A 23,954-nucleotide genomic window follows, 5' to 3' on the forward strand; every position below is an offset into this window, starting at 1 on the left:
CCCAGTGTGTTGTATGTATACATGAGTTGATGTGTGGCCAAAATTGTGCCTTATATAATTGCGTAGTTTGAAATGCAGTAATGTTTTTTTAATGGAATAGGAAGACAAAGGAGCGAACGGGTCACCTGGTGATCTGCCGCCCAAAATCTCTTGCAACAATGCCGGTCTTTAAGAAAGGTGTGCGCGCTTTTTTTTAAGGTAACCATGTCGTATCCTGCACGTCCGTTTGTTCTTATTCTCCATAAAGGAAAACAACCAAACTGCGACATGGAGGTTAAAATCACTCCAGTCTTTTCGAAAATTACCCGCAACAACTCAGTGACCACAAGTGTGTCTTGTGTCTTCCAAGATGTTTCTAAGATTATTTCTAAGTTGTCGATAGCAAACATACTATTATAGTTAATAAATTATTAAAATCAAAAACATTTTCAAGCCCAAAATTTTTATTATTCCGTGAAATCATAACGTTAAATTTTACATTCACACACACTATGATCTTATAATAACATCTACCAGTTCCACTCATTTATTTAGATAACTTAACCTACTTAACATAACATGGAAAATTTTAACATGTTTGACAACTATTGTAAAACATCAGTTATATCCGTAGACGTACAATATACTATCGTATAGACAAACACAGCGTGCGAGAAAGAAGAACATCTGTAACAGACATACAACAAAGATAGAAAATGAAACTATTGTTACTGTAAGGGGCGTCCGTTAATTATGTAAGGTGTTCTGGGGGATCAAGCTAAATCTTTCCAATCTCACATTCTTGGACGGCTGTCCAGCTGGCTAGCCAAAACATAAATTTTGAAGAGTCTCGCGTGATTAGGGGTGGGGGAGGGAGTTGAGGAATATCTCACCAAGGGGGAGGGGGGTTGACAAGGTCTCAGAAATACATGACGTAATTAATGGAAGCCCCTGAACTTACTGTTATTGACTTTGATTGACAAGTCACGCTTGGAATTAGCTCCTTCTTATTTTGAATATTAAATGACCTAACGCACACATTCATAAATCAAGATAAGTATCACATTAGCAACGTGTCAGGTCGTCTATACGTTAGTATTAATGTAAGTCTATAATAACTATATCCGGTAACAACACTCGTTTTGTATTACTCTCGGCTACGATAATCCATCTTCGCCCAATCCACTATCGAATTTTGTTCACAATATTAAAGTAAATTAGTAGCATATGGTAGTACAGGTAAGTAAGTATATATACTAAAGTATAAAATACGATTCACTTATGCATTTTTCGACTGCAAAATATCAGTTCTAAATCTCACGAAAACAAAATAGCACCAAAGAATATTTAGAACACGAAAACGACTTAAAAAATCTCTCTGTTCTATGTTGGTGTTCATAAAATAGTGTAACATCTAAGCTGAGATAATTTATACGTCTAGATAGAGTCTCTTACTGTTAGACAACCGATGAAAACAGGCCAGGTTTATTACTTTAGTGTGCGTGACAAGCGATATACGCTTATACGCGCGATTTGTATGACACTTTACTCTCAACTTTCTTCTCGACGTTTTCACAGCTATCACAGTTTATTTAGACGTATAAATCATTTAAGCATCTCTAGTAAATAACAAATAATACGTAGGTGGGTAAATGTAAAATTGTTCTCAACTCACATTCATTTCAGTACGGCTCGAGTTAAGCATGGTCGTCACAGTATGACTTGCCACATTATGGGTCGCCCCAGTATGGGTCGTCACAGTATGGGTCGCCACAGTATGGGTTGCCAAAGTATGGGTCGCCACAGTATGTGTCACAGCCAGTCATCAAACATCCCCTACCATTAATCGTCATGGTAATTTGGTGGAATTTACACAAAATAATGCGTGGAGTCTCAGCTCTATCACCTACTACCCGGTTACATTACCTCTGGACATGACGTTGATGACGTCATATCATATCTTTGTTACGGTGTGTAAAACAAGCATCACTAGAATATTATTATTAATAAATAAACTACGATTTATTTTATCTGTATAATTTAATGATGTAAAGGTATCGTGTTGTGATGCCGATTATTATTATTATTATTATGAAAAATCAATGAAAGAACCTGGATTAAGTAAGAAAAGTATTTATTTTATCCGACAGTAGCGACACACAACAACAGAAACTACAGAACTATTAACAACAAAAGTCAAATCGTAAAAATGAAAATATGGGAAACAAAACAGTGATAGTATGAAAATATCATGACATGTACATAACGATTATAAAACTGCAAACCGTACTGACGCAACAGGACGAGCGCGTGGGAGTGAAAGAGTAACGGGAGGGCGCTTCACGTTCCAGCGAGGTCCAGAGACAGTGTAGTAACTGCTTAATGTTAAAAACACACACAAGATTGATTTTACTATAAGCAATAAATATATCAGATGAAGACTATTCCATTTATAAAGCACCAACACCCTTCTACAGCAGATTTACATAATGTTATAAGAGATTCACTAACTCGGGCCAAACGTGCAGTTTACATTTTAAGACTCTTCCATTTGTGAAAAGAGGTTCGCTAGATCATACGTTTTAAAACATAATCTACAACGTACAAAGATCTCGTTGGTTCTAAAGTGAAGCGATTTTGACTCAGATATTATGTGCTGACCTTAAAACGTAGCGATAATGAATAAATAATTCATATTTTGCCAGTTTATTTATCACACGGCGTATAATTGATAACACTTGGCCTGCTCGCAGAGGTCATCATGACTGATCAGTTAGTCTAAATGTTTAGTCAAAGACGTAGAAATGGCCAAAATCTCAAAACATTCGGGTGATAAACAAAATGTGGGTGGTAATAGTTATTTATAATACTAGTTGGGTAAGTTGGTTTTTACAAAACAAGCGCTTACAAGCCAAGACCAAACAAGTCCATAGTCAGGAGAACACATTTTCGAGAAAACAAAACAAAATGGCGCCTAGTGCCCATGTTGAAATAGAGCTACATATTTCGTCTCATTTTCTCTTAAGGATTAAAGTGAGACAAAAGTATTGAGCAATAGCCCTTCCAAAACGGTTTGATCATTCAGCTTCTACCTATCCATTGTGGGCAATAATTGCAAATTCCTTGGTGGTAATCTTCTTATGTTAATATATCTTTTTATGTTAATTAAAAACCGTACAGGATACCGTTATTAGAAATAGGAATCTATAAGTTAAATCTATTCTTCCTCATGTTTTTTGAGCAAGTAAGTTGTAAAAGACAGAATAATTATTAATTCTATAGTATACCAATTACAAAGAGAACGCTTTTTTGACAGTGTCATTATTCCCTTTTATTTGTGTAGATAAAATGATCCTCCTGTCAAATAATGGCGGGCGCTAGCTCAAGAAAGTTAGCCCCCAGATTTTTTTATTTTTATTTTTTAATTTTTTTTATTGCATCGTTAGTTCGCCATTTGTTCTTGATTGTTCTCTATAAACATTTGTTTGTTCTCGATTTTTTTTTAAATTTGCAATTCATTAAAATAAGTTAGGTTAGGTTATGTTAGAACAGTTAAAACAACGCACGAGCCGAGCGTAGCGTGCCGCGGTAGCGGCCGGCGAGTGCCTGAACCAAATAGTAGGCGTTTCCCCCCATTTTTAATTAATTGTTTTTAAATAAACAACAGAAGAACAAACAATTATTTATAGCGAACAATTAAGAACAAACTACGAACTAACGATATGCGATATTGAAAATTCAAAAATATAAAAAATTTTTTTTTGGGGGGCTAAGTTTGATGAGCCGCGGGCGCTTCTATACTGAATTTAGAATGTACCGCTTTGATGGACAGTGTGGCAAATTAAAGTAATGATTTATGAAGTATTAGAGGATGCCACAGACTTACTATATAATATTGTATACATAAACAAATAGCGCAAGAAAGAACAATATCTCTAGCGGTGATGGTAACAGCTATATATTGTTATTAATAATTATTAATTGTCTACTATATATTAATAAGGACAGTGTCTGATTTTTAAAAAATATGAGGTAAATAATTACATATGTACGTAGCTTTAATATAAAATACATTTTGAGACTAGGCAGTAGGTAGATACATTGTTTTTATATTTTACGGTAGGTATCTATCGCAGATATGAAAACCTTCGAATTCACGGATTCCTCAATACATTGTGTATCATTAAAACGATAAGTTAACTCGTGTTATCATTTTTAATTATTAACATTAAAAAATTTATAACGTTTTTAAATCTTACACTAAAACATTGTCATACTTATCGTACTTATGGAAGAGAAATAACATTAATGCATTTTAATAATAATATGTAAATGTGACAGTAGCTGCTAACGGTTTATTGATTGATTATCACAGGGGTATTGAACTACAAACTTCTGATATACATAATAGACATTACATTAATGAGGTTGTAAATAAAAAGTCCAGCTTTAAAATCAGGTTTCCCATTCTGCAGTTATGCGATAACGTAAGACAATGTTTGACAATATTGTTATGTGTTCGTTTCCAAACAATGACATCCTATAGGTACATACAGACAAATCACGTCATACAAAAGCAAAGCCGAAATCTGGAACATGCCACAAATAACACGACAAAAAGCTTTCTTATGTTGAATTTAGGAACTCAATTCGGACAGTGACAGTTGACACACGACTAAGGAGAGAAGATTGCCGTTCCACTATCAGAATGCGAATGATATGTCGCTTTATGTGTATAGAATGTCATTGTTTCCAAAGGACTTTCAATACATTTATCATTGAATATACATAATAACGCCCTACAATTGTTGAGTTATCGCTCGGAAGCCGTTTCATTATATTCCATTCCATCCGGAATCCCGCGCGCTGCAGAAATGAAGTTGGCAACTCATTGTTCTTATTGATTCATTCATGAGTTATAAAAATAATTATTTTAAGATAAAAGTTTAATGACATAGCTATTGATAACATAATATTATTGTTTCATACATTATATTTATGTCAGCGTCAGGTAGCGTGGCTCTATCTGTTTATTTAAATTTAAATAAAGATGTATTTTATTATTATGGAGTTGGTTATTTCATAAATTCACGGAATTATTCTAAATCCTAAATTCTAATTCCCTACGGTAAAAATAATATGAATTATTTGCGACCTAAATAAGACGAGTTTATCGTCAAGAGAATAACTTTTGTTAAATGTTTAAGTATATATAGGTAAATGTTTCTTAGATTATTGTAATTGGTATTTATTTTATTAATGTTTATTTGAAAATAATATAATACACGTGTTTATATTTATATACAGGATGGCCGAGAAGTTGACGTCCAAAGCTAAAATTTGAAAACCAGGTGAAAGGTGATGAGTTGCCGAATCACCCCTATGTATGTTCTACGATTTTGCGTAGTTCAGGAGATAATAATTTTTTTCCCCTTTTATCCGCTTTTCACCTAATTGTGGTTTAGGACTTTTTTCTAATTTTTTTGAACACTTTTAGTGAATTTTATTGATGACAATTATTAACTACAGTTGCAATAACCACATTAGAAACTACAATGCGGAACTAGTTTAGAATTGAGTCGTATGTTCAAGATAACTGCTCCAGCTAAATTTATGAAAAAGTTCAAGGTATCAAAAAAAAAATGAGGAGCCTATTGCTTCTAAAACTTCCCAGAACATTGGCCAATAAAATGAGCCAAACTCAAATTTTAGCTTTGGACGTCAACTTCTCGGCCACCCAGTATATAAGAACATCCTATTATGTATTACTTGGTTCATAATGGTTGAATAGCTTATCTAGTACTATTTTACAATGTTTATTTTTAAAATCTTTCACTGTTGTTAAAAACCACATAATAGATAACTTTACTATCATTCTTGTCCAAAATAAATATGTTAAATGTATATATTATATTAATTTTTTTTTAAATCATAACCCTCACTTATGGGATTAATTACAGAAATTAATTTTATTCTAGCGCGGAATGCGAGAGGTCGCGGCAAGAGACCCGCATCGTTTATAAATTTTGTATTCAAATTAATTTGTCTTTATTTTATTCATTTATCTGCACCAAAAAACAAAAAACATTCCTGTTTGCCATAATTAACTTAGTGTTGAGAGGTAGATTAATGGTTTTGTCATAAGACCTATAATTATAATAAACATAGGGGATGCAGTAACTCAGGTGGCTGGGCCAGTACCGATCCTGCCACTGCCCTTCACCCATACGTTCATGGATATACTCTTTTACTAACAACCTACACAGTAAGATGGGTACATAAACCTTACAAGCAGCAGGCAGTCACAAGAATTACACCCGGACTATCGCCCAGATTGTACCGTCTCCTCAACAGCTTTCAAACAGACTCGGTATTCGTATTATAGCGGGCAGCTGGTCACACGCCACTAAACAAGCACCTTTTCACAATCTGCATAACGGCAAGCCCTAAATGCAGAGAATGTCTGCTGAAGGATTCATGTGACCCTGAAATATACAACAGTGGCAAACTTCTAGAAGAATCTGAGCTGTTTGGAGTAACTGACCAACACAGGACGCAAAATGGAACCAATTGAGAAGTGTAATTACAAAAGACCCATACAATGCCACAAAATAAGCAGATGTCTGAGTCTAGAGAACTTGTATCATGACATCACAATTGTAATATAATATTACATATTATATATTCTCTTCACAATATACTAACTACTTATTCAATTATTTGACCGCATTATCTTAACCTTTTTCAAATAGTAAATCATTTGTGTCTATATGACAACGTTATCGCTGGAACATAATTTAATAAACAGTTTTAAGTGCTCTCTGTGATCTTAACTTGACGCGAATTATGCCGTAGTTTTATATTTCCGCTGGTGAATTAACTGATTAACTCATGACACGTGGAGTCTTAATAAGATAGAATAGTATTGCCAATATTCCGTACTCTTCTACACTTAATGTTTGATCAATATATTACTATAGATCTGACAATTTTTAGGCCATAAAGTTTTATAAAATTTCAATCGACGTCTTTCAATAACCTTATTTAGTGCCACGAGAATTGCTTAAAAGTGTAATTAAAACATTGCACAGAATATACAGAAAAAGCCAACGTTAAGTCAGATATAGACTATGAGTGTAATAATAACATCGAAAAAGTGTGCCTTTACCTTTGGACTTAAATATGCTTTTGTGTTTTATCTCATATTTTGGGTAAATACCATGCACTCTTCTTTTAGTCCAAGTAAAACACCCCCTATTTTATTTGTCTAAAGCCAATTGAAAGAAATCTTAAGTAAGAATAGAGGTATAATTTAATGTTTGAGCACATCTCAGAGCCCGGTATTTTAAACTTTGGATATTATTAACTTGGCTAAAAAAGTTATTAGTCTATAAGGTCACGTTTTAGATAGAGGCTTATGACAATCAGCATTATTTATTAAATCTGATAAACCCGATGAATTAATCGGATGAAAAGTAATCTAAAATCCCAGTCTTTTACTTATAATATACATTTATAATATTGTACAATCAATATAAGAACTGATAAAAGTATAAAAGCATAGATTAAGTAGGTAATTAATATATTACCTTAAAGATAAACTATACAATTAGTTACTAAAACAATTTATTTCCTACTATTAAGCCTGTTTAATTATTTTTTATAACTTTGTTTCCTGAACACTTCAGCTATATACACATACTGTCCTATACACTAGTTATCACATTACTTATTAAATTCCTAATTTATTCGCTAATTATTTTAATTATCATTAATTTGTTTCTCTTTATCTGTTCTACCATTTAATTCTACTGCTTCCGGTATCGCGTTATTCTCGTCACTCTTTTTGTGACCCGCAGGACCTATTAGCGACAGAACTACGGGCAAAAACAATAAACCACTAAAAAGTCCAAACAGTATTACTAAGAGGAATATTTTGAAAAATGATTGAAACGTATAAGCTTTAGACATACTTAGAAGTGATAGAGACAATAAGGTAGAGCCGCCTCCAAGTAAAACAGCCGTGCCTATCGACGTTACAGTTTTAAAAGCCCTTTCATTCCGGGAGCCTTGTGTGAATGTTAAGAACGTGTGGCCCACGTGAGCGGCGTAATCCACACACAGACCAATGGCAAGTTCGAGGCCAATACAGCACACAATATCCACTGTCATGCCCCACCGTTGCATGCAACCTAATACGTTCACTATTGTTAGGAGAACACAGATGAATATCCACAAGCACATTTGTAGGTTTGTTATCAAAATAATTGTGCACACCATCACACAAAGCAAGGCCAACTCGATATTTCGTTCAACTTCTACTGCGATTATTTCATCTGTGACCCAATTTGCGAAAGCTTTGGACCAAACGGAACGATAGCCGTCGCCCGTTGTTATGTTCGCAGATTTGATAATACTTTTAACCCGATTCATTGCCGGTATGTACTGTTCGGGACCATCAAATTTTCGAAATCTAAAAGACATGGACGAAGCATTTATCTCACTAGCGGAATACCCGCAATTTAATTGTTCTGAAAATTTAAAATTGACCTGAAATCGACCACCTACGGAGCTGAACAAAAATCTTGATAAATATTTATTAAAGTCGTCATCTGAAACTGAACTAGTATTTTTCAAATTTTGACCATAATTTTGTAAGACATATCCATCAAAATGTTCAATCCATGTTAAAACATCTGTGATATATGTTTCGTTACGCAGTTTTTGTACCATTTCGTACACATTTTCAAAATCGGTATTATAATCTATTTTACCCAAAAATATCATCGCCGAGTAACCGTCTTCAGGATAATATAAGGAATGTGCATTAAGAAAATCTTTATAATAAGTATCACTTGGTATAAACCACTTTGGGTCGAATCTTTGTTCTAATCTTAGTAGAGACTCCACGCTTACACCTGTAATTATTAAGGTGAACAATAGAACCACCGTTTTACCTGGCAATGTAAATACGACTTTCTTATAAAAACCTTGTAATATTTTTTCACACAAAGTTTTTTCAGTAGATATCGCAATTTCCTTAGTATGTTGGTAGCAAAATAAAATCCCGTTACGTTTCTCCGCGACCCTTCTAAGATCCAATGTAAATACTGCAACGTAAAACGTGACAGAGTAACAAAATATAAAGAATACACCCATAGCAGCATACATACAAAACGACTTAAGTGAAGGTAGAATTGTTATAGCACCAATTAACAAAGCCACGATATCCGTAAATGAAGTAATAACAATGGATACACCGGCATGCTTTAACATTAAGCCTATTTTAATTGGTGTACTCTTGTGTGAGTCAGTCGACATTACTATTTTCCAACAGGCGTTCATAACGAACATATCATCAACCCCAAGACCCATAAGGAGGAATGGCAAAGAAGAATGTACAGGTCCGAAAGGAATCCCTAAAATCGAACACCAACTGACAGAAGTGACATAGGCCATGCCTACACCTAATAAACCCACGCTACCTAACGTTAACTTTATTTCTAACCAGTTACACCGAGAAATGGCTACTAGTATATAAATAAACATTAAAAAAATACCTAAAAATAATTTATCCATCTCTTGAAACATCGCTTCACCACTGACATCCGCAAAACTTCTGCCGGCTTCATAATATAATTTGATACCTAGGTCTTCATAATCCATAATTTTAACAGCTCTGAGGAATTCTTCTTCCCACAACGCAAGCGGCACGGATACCCAATCTTCAGTGCCCACTAGGTTACCGACTTCGTTTAAATTCACTTCTGTCATATTCACATCCATATACCAATTAATTAACAGTGATTTAGCTGCCACAATAACACCATCTTTATTCCTTTTCACTCCACCTAGCATTTTCGTGAAGTCTATCGGATGACCAGTTGCTGGATTTATTTTTAAATCATTCACTTTTGCTATAATTTCACGATTGGTGGCATTTTTTATGGCTTCTGGATTGTTATTCCATACATCTAAGATATTGTATTGTAAACATGTTTGAGGGAAGTTATTTAAGAAACTACAATAGAATTCATCTTCGACCCAAAGGGTTGGATCGGAAAAATCCTTTTTAGTTGGTGTATTTACCTTTGTCAGTTCTTTATCTTCAGATCTAGGATTCCAATTTGATCCAAAAATGTTGACTACAGGCACTTCAAAACACAAATCTTTTAGTCTGTAAGACTTATCATTATGCTTAATTTGTAGCGAATTAATGTGATTTGTTATGTTACTAATAGCCATGAGAACTTTAGAATCGAGGACATTATCGGCTGTGATAAGAATATTCTGAAGCCTGAAATTTGTCCCAAAATTATCTATATACCAGTTTGTGTCTTTGTAAAAATCTGAATCCGGTGGAACCCATAGCTTCATAGGATTCTTTTCTATGTAAAATGTTAATAGTCCCGAACAGCTTATCAAAACAAAGAGCCATGTCGTCACAATAACTCTCCATGGATGCTTTCCAACATAAACACCTAAATAGAAAAATATCCTTTCCACAAATTCAACAAAAACTGAGGATAAACTTTCCCATAGCTGCTGTGGTGACTTGATTTTATTCTTAGTAGGCATAGGTGATGATAGTATTTACTTTGAAAAATAGTACTCGGTTAAAACCATACAGTTCACATTTAAATTCGTACGATCTTTTTCACTTTAGTTTACTGATAACAATCTGGCCTAGATCTTGCAGAAGTTAATGTCTGATAAAAATTCACGGCTTTGGTAGCGTAACATAATAACACAACGATCTAGGAGACATAACACACCACACACCGCGCGGCTCTGAAGCGACTGCCAGTGCCTGCCGACTGACGCGCCAATCGCCACGACCCAGCCGTATTTATCTACATTTGGCACGACACGCGTTTAAATATTATTATTATACCTTGCTCGGTGCACGGTGCACCAGCGACCAGGCGATCAGCTGCTTGAGTGAATGTGATCTTCATTGAGTTAAGTAAACGAAGCTTATTTGCCGCGTAAAATAATGTTAAAGTTAAAATAAATTGGTTATAAAACATTCACACTAACAGCTATTCTTTAATTATTACTTGTTATTTTGACTAATTATTATACCTACTACACGTTTATTTATATTAGATACTGTTTAATATATGTATTACATTTACAGAGATTTCTTTCAAAATATTTTTTAGTATTACACCTACTCGATACCTGCCTACCTACTTGAAACACACATCAATAACGTCAAATTATAATACAAACATATTATTTACCTACAAAGACAACAACAATAAATCGTGATAAAAACTTATACTAATATATATATAGATATTTTTTATTGGTTTTTAATGAGGAATCTACACTACACATTATAAGGAGGTAAAAATTGTGAGTTTGTATGAAGCGTAGTTATTTGTAGTTTTGCAAATTTGCAAGCAAAAAAAAACAGTGGATAAGGAGGTAGGTAATATTCGTAAATGTCAGGCTATATTACATATTTCATTACTTTATATCAGTTATAGCCTAGCCTATGGTAGTGAGTTTTTAATACGTAAGATTAATATTTGACTGAATTCTCCTTATCAATTCAGTTTATAAGATTTTAGCCGAAGAGTCATTTATCTGGTTGTAATGTACCTAGTACCTACTTAGGTAAGTACAAATGTTTTCAACGGCTGGGTATAATGTCTCTATTATCTAAGATTATTATTAAGTATCATTAAGTATCTAAGATTTTTGAAATATATTGCTAAGAATTTTATACTTTTCTATCTGAAAGTCAAAAACCTCAGACAAGAGAAGAACGGACGCAAGAAACTCAGTGGGTTTGATTATTTTTCTATAAAAATATGGTTACAAAGTAATATCGTACAATAAAATGTAATATTTAATATCCTGAGTAGTGTCGCTTCATTCATAACCTGTGGTATCAATAAGAAAGACAATTATGTTATAGTAATAGAGAAGGAGAAGTCAGAACGAGGAAGAGAGTAGGTATGGGTCAAAAGATAATTTAATAGAGAGTACCTGGCGATAGTGATGAAGATTATAGTAAAGATGAAGATAGTGAAGTTTTTGATATACGACCACTTGATTTATTATAAGTAGGTAGTTCATTAAGAATGTATTTATAGTAAATCTAAAACTCTCTGCTTGTTTTTGTTTCAGACGCACACCACTATATTGTTTTAATTAGAATTTATATCGTACATGTGTCTGTATCTTATGGCTATATTTAGAAATAAGTAATTATTATTCTTCGTCAGGTATATGGTAGGTACTCAAACACACATTTTTCCAATTTGGAAGTGTCTCTCGCGCAAACTATTCAGTTTAGCAAAAAATGATATTAGAAACTTCAATATCAATTTTGAAGACCTGTCCATAGATACCCACACGTATGGGTTAAATGAAAAAAAAAAATTAGTTTTAGTTCTAAGTATGGGAAACCTCCAAAATATATTGTTGTTTTTTTCTATTTTTGTGTGAAAATGTTAATGCGGTTCACAGAATACATCTTCTTACCAAGGTTTTAGGACCTTTTACATGGCTAAAAAAAAGTAGGTCGGACAAAAACAGTCCAAGTTTTATTGTAGTTAAAAATGGAACTATATATTAGAAGAAACAGATTGATTTTTGTCTATTACAGTTTTATACATTATGCCTTCTTATATTATTTTTGACTGGGCCAGTTAGAAAAAGAAAAAAATATGACCAGTATTAGAGGTAAATCGAACATTAACCATTGCAAGACATCAATCTCTTTGTGGAACACTTAGTAATATCAGCACAAATGCTGCCGCGATTCGGGACTTTGTTGTTTGTGAACATCATTCTGATATCACTTGTCTCAATTAGATAGCACCTTTTACAAGTGGAAGGCTCCTTTGCACAGGAAGCCGGCTAGATTATGGGTACCACAAGGACGCCTATTTCTGCCGAGAAGCAGTAATTTTTTAATGGAAAAGGAGGACAAACGAGCGTACGGGTCACCTGGTGTTAAGTGATCACCGCCGCCCACATTCTCTTGCAACGCTAGAGGAATCACAGGAGCGTTTCCGGCCTTTAAGGAAGGTGTACGCGCTTTTTTGAAGGTACCCATGTCGAATCGTCCCGGAAACACCGCACAAGGAAGTTCATTCCACAGCTTTGTAGTACGTGGAAGAAAGCTCCTTGAAAACTGCACTGTGGAGGACCGTTACACATCCAGATGGTGGGGATGATATCCTAACTTGTGGCGTGTCGTGCGAAGGTGGAATTCGGCGGCAGGAATCAGGTGAAACAGCTTTTCCAATCATTCCCCATGATAAATGCGGTAGAGAACACACAATGAAGCGTTGTCTCTACGCAACGCCAAGTAATCCAGCCGTCCACAGTGCACTGGGTCCCCGACAATTCGAGCTGCTCTGCGTTGCACGCGGTCAAATGGATCGAGCTGATACTGAGATGAGCGCCAGAACAGCGATGACAGCAATACTCCATATGTGGCCGGACCTGCGCTTTGTACAGCGCTAGAATGTGGGCCGGCAATGTATGTTGGTGTCCAACAAACCAACAGTCCAAGAAACAGTGTGGGAGATAGCACACAGCCTTGGGGCACTCCAGCGTTCACGGGCTTCTTCTTCGTTCGAGCAATAACCGTCGACAACGACCTGTATGCTGCGCCCAGTGAGGAAGCTGGAGGTCCACTTGCATAAGCTCTCGGGAAGCCTAAATGATGGAAGTTTTGAGAGGAACGCCTTGTGCCATACACGATCAAAGGCCTTCGCTATATCCAGGCTAACTTCCAGGCCTTCCCCCTTACTTTCAATAGCCAACGCGGCCGCCCATCTATGTGTTAGATATACCAGTACATCACCTGCTGACCGACCATGGCGAAAGCGGTACTGCCGGTTGTTGGTCAACTGGTGACCCTCTAGGTATACCAAGAGCTGGCGGTTAATTATGCTCTCCATGATTTTAAAGAGCAGGGGGGTAATAGCTATAGGTCTGTAGTTTGCCGGATCCGAACTGTCTCCTTTTTTCGATTGGGTGGACAAGGGTTGACTTCCATGAGTCAGGGACTACGCTTTTTGTATATAAGTGCCGGAATAAAAGCGTTAGCACCAGCGTAAACTCAGGGGCACACGTTCTAAGCACGATTGGAGAAATGCCATCCGGCCAGCTCGACTTCCTGACGTCCAACGAAAACAGAGCTCGCCTAATAGTTTTCTGTTTGAACTGTACTTCAGGCATAGAGCTCTAACACCGCGGGATCGTCGGCGGTGTTTTTCCGTTGTCGTCAAGAGTCGAATTGGTGGCAAAAAGAGCGCACAGGAGATCGGCTCCCTCTTTTGCCGTATGGGCCAGGGTGGCATTCCTCATGTGCAACGGCGGAAGGGACGGCTGGTTGAAGTTACCAAGTGCAGCTTTCGACAACGACCAGAACTTGCGTGTTCCGGTCGGGTAACTGGGAAGCTGCTCGCCGAATTTGACGACGTGCTTCGACTTCGCACGGGCGATTTTCCGCTTAACAAATCTGGAGGCATGGTTATATTTCCTCTGTAGAACTCTGCAGTTCGGATCCTTTGAGCCCAGGGCCGCAATCCAACTTCGATACGCCTGCTTTTGCAGTCAGATGCTGCTTTAACTGACGCATCAAACCAGGGCTGTGATCTGCCACCGATCGGTACTACAGAGCTTGGTATAAAAATATCCATGCCCTGTAGCATCACATCGGCTACTGCAACGGCGCAGGCACTAGGATCATCCGAAGGGAAACAAACCTTGCCCCAAGGGTAGGATGCAAAAAAGGAACGCATCCTATCCCAATCTGCTGACTTGTAGTGCCAAACGCGGCGGGTCTCTGGTGGTCTGTGACGTTGGCATCGGATAGGCACTACATTCCTGACCAGGCAATGGTCGGACGTTCCGAGAGGGGCGTCGACACAGACCTGGTAACTACCGGGATGTGTAGTCAGCAGAAGATCTAATAAGGTCGGCATGTGACTATACACATCTGGGAGCCGCGTTGGCGACTCAACCAATTGGGACAGACCATACGCCAATGCAAAATTATGCACAGATCACCCTGCGTAGTCTGTGCTACGTGATCCAAGCCTTTCGGCAATGTGCCCGTTGAAATCACCCAAGACTACGATTTCAGCGGAGGAGATCTGTGGAAGGCAAGCACTTTGTCAATTGCCGCTTGAACGCAGCCCATGAGGTGATCTGTTTGTCTGGTTATCTATCCAGTAATGTGTAAATGTAACTGTGTTTCTGAAGGGCTCCGTAGCTAGTGAAATTACTGGGCAAATGAGACTTAACATCTAATGTCTCAAGGTGACGAGCGTAATTGTAGCGCCGCTCAGAATTTTTGAGGTTCTTCAAGATTCCTGAGCGGCACTGCATTGTTCTGGGCGTATCATTTACCATTAGCTAAACGTCCTGCTCATCTCTCCCTTATTTTTATTTAAAAAAAACCTTCTGTGCTATATCCCAGCGGATACTCCCAAGGGAGTTCCGCTTATCAGGGGCGTGCATTGCTTTTCTAGCTAGGTAGACTGTTCTGTGTAATAAACAAAAAATAAAAATAATACTCGCCTCACTACCTTCTATTCTTTGTCAACTTAATAATTAAATTACAAATTATTACGGTAAACGGACAAATAAAAATAATATGGTACCCTATGTATTCAATTATATAAGTAGGCATATTAACCCTAGAAAGATAATCATACGTCTTAATATACTAGAAATATAAATCATACGTCAAGCGTACGCGTATACTACGCGTAGTCTTTATTGTAAATATGTGTATATTTGTTTATTTTTTATATTTTGGTTTATTATCCTCTTTTGAAACAAAAAGCAAAGTAATAAAACCCTTCACCCTCTTACTTTTCACTTTTCATTTAAACTTAATAGGAACTTGTTATTTTACGAAATAATAATTCAAATTATTAGGTTTTAACAACATTTGGTACAAATATCTTTTTTGTGATCACTATAAATAGGTTTTTTACGAAATGTATATTAGAGGGACAATAATTACAATACCGTCTTTTTATGGCTGGCTCTTTTTCTCTTTCGTCATTACTAGTAACGTCTTTTTTTGGAATCAATTAGAGAGAAATTCGCAAAAATAACTTTTCAAAGTAGGCGCTTCCAACCTTTTCTCCATATAAGGTAAAGTCAACTCTGAACCTAATTGCTTGATAAGCTTTCATCTACTGACAGTATTTTCTCATTTTGGCAGCAATACATTGTACAACATTTTGCGATATTAAAATAGAGTGGGTTGATAAAGAGAACTGAATCGCTGTGAGCGGACTATTAGTAGGTACAATGAGACCTCCTCTGTTTGAAAAAGACAGAAAAAGATCTGGTCGTCCACGTAGTGTTCGTACGAAATAGGTGGTAGAAGGAGTAAAGGAAAGAATTTAAAGATATCCTGTCCGAAAGCAAAAGAATTTATCTCGGGAGATGAAGATAGCACCTAGAACTGACTGAGCCATACTTTCGTGAAAAGGGTATCAAAACATCGGCACAAGTGTATCAAGATACCATTCTTCAGAAGGTAGTGAAGCCCCTTAACAACACCATGTTCAATACCCAAGAATGGTCCTTCCAGCAAACCTAGGTGCCGGGTCGTATAGCTCGGTCTACGCAGCCTTTTTTTTTATTTACCACACATAGCAACTATCATTACTGGAGACCTAATGCGACATTTACAAACAAACAAGAATAATATATGCAAACAACAAACAAATCATACAATAGCATTAATAGATCACTGCCGAAGCCTTTGAAAATGATAGAAAGTGAAACAAAATAATAGTATCCATATTTTTGCTGCTACGAAACAACAGGTATGAATTCTTTATGAAATGCCTTTTGTTGGACTTAAATTTTCCGAATATTTACAATTGTAATTTATATTTTTTTACACTATCAGAAAGTAGATATTTCAACGAACAAAAAGCCCCCAAACTTTTTGAAAAAAACTGATATTTTGACGTCAGAATTTTCGATTGAAAATTAGGGTGCTTTTTTGATATTAAGTTAAAATAAGGCGAAAAAATAAATATTTTAAATCAAATAAATTACAGTGTATTTGGGACATAGTAAGGTAAGTTTTCACCAAATTTCGTAGAAAAATTTTTTTTTTGAAAAAGATATAAAAAAAACCAAAAACTTGGTTTTTTGAATTTTTCAGCAAAATTTTGAGGTTATGTGAAAAAAGTGTAATCACAAAAGTTGTAGATCTCTTTATTACCTACAACTTTGCCAATTAACTTTTTGCCAAAGGACTTGTAGTTTTGCCGGAAATCGAGATAAACCGTTTCTTACCCTAAAACACCCCCCCTTTTCCACTTCCCGACCTCAGATCGCCCGTAATTTATTTTTCCCTTAATTTTTGTTATATTCTCGTCCTTTACCAATGGGTTTCATCCTACTGTAATTTTTTTTGGTTTCAAAAATTATCGACCCTGGTATCATAAATAATAAACCAAACATTACATTTGAAATAACATACTACATATAGCAATACCCTTGCGAGTTCACTCCACGTACATTCAAAATATTCTACTTTGTTGTGGAGTTCATTTATATGGCAAAGGGCTCTAGTTAAAGGCGACTTTGCCGACACATTTATTCTCGCCATCGGAACGGAGTAGTGGCGGATAGAAGGAGTAGAGGCGCCTCCACACGTACCGGTCCGGCACACGGAGACTCAAGCAGCACAAAACTCCCGGGTTGTGCTCCTTCCCGCGCAACAACTTCACCACATACGCTACAATTTATCCTAGAAAAAAGTCCCTACGAACGCTCAACTTATTATACCCACAGTAATTAAACACACATATTTTTCAAAATTGGAAAACAGTGTGAAAAACAAGTGGATCACAAATATCAGAAGAACTCAAGACTGAAAGTAAAACTTATGAGATCAGAAGAATACAATTCTTAACGATAATTATTCTACGTATATTATGTAAGTTCAAGTCGTGATAAAAAGTTGTAAGACTTAAAAGTTTAAGGTTTGCAAAATTGTAAACAACTAAACTAAATAGTAAATACAACTGTGCCCTGTGGCAGTTTTTTTTTATTTCCTTTTTGGAGTTTTTGGCTCGTACATTCTGTGCATCCGCCATGTTCCTCAAATTATTTCACACTGGAAGTTTTCTTGCACGTTTTATATCGAGGTGGTTTTATTCATTACAACTTACAACGTAGGGGAACGTCAAAAGGCAACACGAGAATTTTGATATTTGATTTGAATTAGATAATATAAATTTACACTATTTTCAATTTTATTGGCCCCAGTACCCGAGCCTTACAGACCAAAAAATAATTTTCAATTATTATTTGTTTACACGCAATAAGCATCATATTAGTCTGTGGTTTACGGCTGTATGGGCTTTTGACCCCTTTGCCTGTCCAGATGGACGAAACAAAAAAAAAAAAGTCTGTGGTTTACACTTTAACATTTAATTAATATTAATAATTTAATTAATTAATAGTTTTCAATCGAAAAAAAAGTTATTACATTGATGAATGTCATTAAAATGTGGACCACAAAGACGTTTCTAACGAAAACAAAACGTGGAAACATACTTAAGGTAAGGTTATTTTTATATCAATACTACCTCTGGCATTGAGCATCCTATTATTTATTAAAGCACATAATATTTGAATTTTATTATCTAGTGCTCGTTTCAGTCAAAATATTATTTGATTCAGTGTTCAAAGATCATCAGAAATCTAATGTTATAAGACTAGACACTTCATAGACTTAGTGAAAAAATATTTCTCACTTTTAGACACATTTTAGACTTTCTGTTTTAGATCGTGAGGGAGCATTATTTACGTGATGATTTACTATGTGGTTCCGAAGCATGTGACATTTGCCCACACAAAGATGATGAATATGTGCTGGATGCAAAACCTGAGTCAATTTGTGCACTCTTTGATTTCAATCACTATATAGTATTAGACTCAAATGTAGTCCTGCATCAAATAGATGTGCTTGAAGATGATGCTTTGAAGAATGTTATAGTACTTCAAACAGTCCTAGAAGAGGTTAAGCATCAGAATACAAGCATATATCAGAGATTGCTTGAAATTATTGGAGATAAGAAAAGAAAGTTCTTTTCATTTGTCAATGAACATCACAAGTAAGAATTTTCTATTATATAAAAGACTTCACTCAGCATCTCTATGAATTGGTACAAGTAATATTTTGATGACTGCTTTATTGTGTTTTGCTTTGGAAGGTGAAAGCGAAAGATTTAACATCTTATGTCTTGAAGTTATGAGTGCAATTCTGATGCCACATAGAATTTTTGTTCAGACAAAAAATCCTGCCCTGCAATGTATTGTTATGTTATTATGATTATATTATTATGGGTAGCTTGGATATATTATGCACTAATTTATACAATAGGCTGCCCACAGTTGAACAGATATTGTGATACTCTAATAAATATTACAACCAATAAAAACATAATCCATGACATCCATATTGGTACTTTATTTATAAAATAATTAACACAACTAGACCTAGATTGTAAACACAAGTATGACACATACTTACTATTGCTGGATTTAACTTATATTTGATATAATATTTAAAATGATTAAAGTTTAAAAAAATAAGCATTAATACATTGATAAACAGAACAAAGAAATCACAAAATCCCCTCTCAGAGAATATATTTTTTTCCTTTTATACCTTAAAAAAACAGAAAACTTTTGTATATTCAGAAACTTTAAAGTTTAAGGATACTGAATACACAATCTCTTCTCTATATTTTATACACAATCTACAATCAACTCTCAGTAAATTAGATAGATTCATTGTTCTTAAATCAAGAGTTTACATTGTTGTTGATCTGCAGCAATCTGAAACATAATTATTTTGACACTTTGTAAATCATGACATCCATATAGACATTCAGAACAATATTTAAATAATAATGATGTTGTTTTTTTTGCACACCATCTTCTAACATGTTTACTTCTCACTAGTGACATTGTTTGATTCCATGTAGATTTTGTGATTAATGCTGTGTCAAAAAATTGTATCATGTCATATGAATAAAAAATATATGTAAGTGTGTGTGCAAATCACACACAGAAGAAGTGAAACTTCTGAAAAATTCCTGATTAAAAATACTTACCCTTATCATTTAGGGGTATGAAAAATATATGTCGGCTAATTCTCAGATCTACCCAATATACACACAAATATTCAAACAAATTCATTTAGCCGTTTCTGAGGAGTTTGGTAACAAACACTGGGACACAAGATGTATATATATAAGATTTATGTAAACAATCGGGTACAGTTTACATACCAAATAGAATGGATTCTTCTAGAAGTTCATTTTATTCATCATATAATTTGGATTACTATCCGTATTTTCTATGTTCTAGTATTTTTTTCGCTTTTATAGAAGATGTAGTTCTCAAGCAAATTACGAAATTCTTAAAATAAACATTGTTTTCAATTTAAAAAAGTATTGAATGAATATCTTCCAATCATGTTTTCAGTTAAGATAACGGAAAGAAACAGGTTTGAAAATACATACATTAAAATTTCTCTTTGATAGGATATTTGATTTAGTTGTAAAATCTCATATAATTATGGGAGCCTACCCCTAAATCTTATGAATTAATGTGTCTCTTTTTACTTTTTTGTTTCATTGACTTTTGAATCAGAATGATGCTTAAGTTTTCGCTACAATAATTTTACAGAGAAACATATGTAGAACGTAATCCAGGAGAAAAGCCAAATGATAGAAATGACAGAGCTATTTGTACGGCAGCATCATGGTATGATAAACACCTTTCCGTAATCGGTGCAGCTGGACAATGCCCACAGATTGTACTGTTGACCGATGATGAAAATAATAGGAAGAGAGCCCAAGAACAAGGCATTCTAAGTTGCTCAGGTAAGAATAAGAAATATAGTATATATACATAGGTGAGCAAGTTATGCTGGGTATATGTAAAGGGTTTAATTATGTGTCTTTTCAATGTAATTACTTTCCATGGGGATGGTGGAAACAACCAGTTCCTAAAATATGGTAGATTTCAATAAATCAAATCAAAAAATCAAAAAATATAGTAATCATTTTTTTTTATGGAAAAGAAGGACAAACGAGCATACAGGTCACCTGGTGTTAAGTGATCACCACCACCCTCATTCTCTTGCAAAAGGCGTAGGCAGTTTTTTTGAAGTCATGAATCAATGTCATCCCGGAAACACCGCACAAGGAAGCTCATTCCACAGCTTTGTAGTACGTGGAAGATAGCTCTTTGAAACGCGCACGCGCTTATTTGAAAATTTGAAAAAAAAATTTATAAAGTAATGACTTTCAATCGTGGCAATGTGTTTCAATAGTGGTAAATAGTTGAAAGTATAACTTTTAACATTCATAAGTGACATTGTGATCTTGATTTGGTAGACAAAACATGAAACCTCAATGAAATATGTTTCGACAGAGATGAAATAGCTAACTATATTAATCCCTACTACATTTCATCATAATTGATAAAGCTATTTTTGAGATACATTTCTATTATAAACTATAAAAAGTGTCTGGCTTATATTATATCTTGATACTAATATATATATATATAGGTTTTCTGAAATGCAATATTATAGTAATTTGTGACAACTAAGTTTATAGATTTGGTTTTTACTTATTATTTTGTTTATATCAAATTAAGTACAAAGATTGAGAAAATTATTGATCAATTAACAAAATAAAATTAACAGAAAGTAAACATTTTTGTGTGCAATATTTTATGCTGTAATTATTATTATTAATTATAAGTAATTATTACTAAGTATTGACCCCTCTAGCTCTTTGAACTGTGGCCAATCTCTTTGGCATACTCCTATTAAAATTATCAATAAAATTTTGAGGAATTGCCTGTAATTCTTCTTGTAACGGGATTTAATGTCTCTCATACTAGCTTGTGCAGGATATCTTTTCTTAATTTGTCTCCCAGGTTTGTCCCAGATATGCTCTATGAGGTTTAGTCGAGTGACCGTGTTGGCCACCTATTATCATTGATAACCACATCTGGACTACAGATTGACCATATTTTAGGGAAGGGAATGACCCGACCCACGTCGCCCCTACAAGCACTGACATTTTAGGGAAGGGAATGACCCGACCCACGTCGCCCCTACAAGCACTGACATTTTAGGGAAGGAAATGACCCGACCCATGGCGCCCCTACAAGCACTGACATTTTAGGGAAGGGAATGACCCGACCCACGTCGTCCCTACAAGCACTGACATTTAGGGAAGGGAATGACCCGACCGACGTCGTCCCTACAAGCACTGACATTTTAGGGAAGGGAATGACTCGACCCACGTCGCCCCTACAAGCACTGACATTTTAGGGAAGGGAATGACCCGACCCATGTCGCCTCTACAAGCACTGACATTTTAGGGAAGGGAATGACCCGACCCACGTCGCCCCTACAAGCACTGACATTTAAGTGAGCATGACGAAGCCTGTCACAAGAACTCAACCAAATAACAAATAAAAAATGTTCATCTATACATTATGTTTATTATTAATACTCACCAATGAATAAAGCTCATGTACATGTTCACTTCCACAGGCTACCTTACTGTAATAGGATGCCATGGATATCCAACTTGTAGCAAAACATCATAAAATTAAAGTAACATGTAATATAATATCATGTTAAAATTAATTATGGTTTGCAGTTAAGGATTACATTGAGAATGTAAATGGATTTCCGGGACTAGTAGATAAGTTATCCAAGAATGTTATGCCAGAGAGTTGCACTCGAGATGCCTTGTATCCAGCTCATTTGACGCCTTCACAGATACATGGAGGCATCAGAAGTGGGATATTGCACCAAGGCACATTTCATGCATCTAGAGACAACGTCCTCGAAGGGTCAGCTACTGTCTCTGGTTATGAAAAATCGGTATGTCATTGCAATACTATTTGACTATACTATCTAAATACAAATAATTATACCATCTATAGTAATATTGTATAGAGATGGGAACCTGATGGGAGCACTAAAGCCCAAACTCTCTTGCAACAACAAAGAACATGAGTGTTGCCAACCTAATAATGTGTCAAATAAACATGTATATAAATTTAAAAACCAATTAAACATTGGTGTGGGACCAAACCTGTGAGGATTGAAGCGGAAGAACATCGGTGACAGGCAATGGTTCTAGCTACTGCACAATGGATGTTGAGTAATCAAGAAGTTTGTTAGAAACTGTCATAACCATAATGTTAACACCAGGAACAGACACAGGCTTATAATGCCTACTACTCGGCAAAGTCGAGTTAGTAAGTCTTTTGTGGGGCGATGTATATGCTTTTACAACAAGATCCCAAAAAATGTTCAAAACAAAAGTATTACGTTATTCAAAAGAATTGTTAAAAAAACGTTTGTGTGGTAAAGGTTACTATATATATAACATAAATGATTTTCTTAATGATACCACAGATTGGGAATGGAGCGACCACCCTCAGGCTATTAAATAATAAGTTTAATTGTACAATATAACTCTGTAAACATATTTTTTTTGATGAAACAAAAAAGCTCGTTGAGTTTGTTGAGCCCATTCTTCACAGGTCTGAGGCATTCGTTTTGGAATGGGTGGTAGTTTTTGACTTTCAATAAGTGATGTCACATTCTATTTTGAATAAAAATATTTGAACTCAATTCTGCAGTTTTGGTTGACACTCTTACTTACATACACCATTGTTGCCAACAAAAACAGGCACACAAACATTTGGGTGTGAAAAAGGATTACTCAGCTAAACCTCGCTAGATTCAACGAAGCGGCGAACATTTTGGTGACGGCATAGTAGGATTAATTGCAATAATCCCAAGACAGCACCAATTGAGCATACGGGTCTTTCAAGATGAGCCCAAACCACAAACAAATGATCATGTAGGTACCAAACATTTCCTTACGGAAGCTATTGACGGACTTGGA

At 35.4% G+C, this 23,954-nt stretch overlaps 2 protein-coding genes across 2 annotated transcripts in view; one reads left to right on the top strand and one right to left on the bottom strand.

Annotated features, from left to right (window-relative positions):
• Nucleotides 1–425: 425 nt before the first annotated feature.
• On the bottom strand, nucleotides 426–10,808 carry LOC126964821 (patched domain-containing protein 3-like). The gene has a single exon (XM_050808115.1). The coding sequence runs from the start codon at nucleotides 10,555–10,557 to the stop codon at nucleotides 7,741–7,743; it is 2,817 nt and encodes a 938-aa protein (XP_050664072.1). The 5' UTR covers nucleotides 10,558–10,808; the 3' UTR covers nucleotides 426–7,740.
• Nucleotides 10,809–18,369: 7,561 nt separating this feature from the next.
• Nucleotides 18,370–23,954, top strand: part of LOC126964820 (exosome complex exonuclease RRP44) — a 60,397-nt gene continuing 54,812 nt past the window's right edge. Inside the window, exons 1-4 of the mRNA XM_050808112.1 lie at nucleotides 18,370–18,557; nucleotides 18,784–19,112; nucleotides 20,695–20,891; nucleotides 22,692–22,918. Of these exons, the coding sequence (XP_050664069.1) occupies nucleotides 18,489–18,557; nucleotides 18,784–19,112; nucleotides 20,695–20,891; nucleotides 22,692–22,918 (822 nt within the window). The 5' untranslated portion in view covers nucleotides 18,370–18,488. The remainder of the gene's footprint in view (nucleotides 18,558–18,783; nucleotides 19,113–20,694; nucleotides 20,892–22,691; nucleotides 22,919–23,954) is intronic.

The sequence above is a fragment of the Leptidea sinapis genome, chromosome 6 (genome assembly GCF_905404315.1).
Source record: "Leptidea sinapis chromosome 6, ilLepSina1.1, whole genome shotgun sequence".
Classification (NCBI taxonomy): domain Eukaryota; kingdom Metazoa; phylum Arthropoda; class Insecta; order Lepidoptera; family Pieridae; genus Leptidea; species Leptidea sinapis.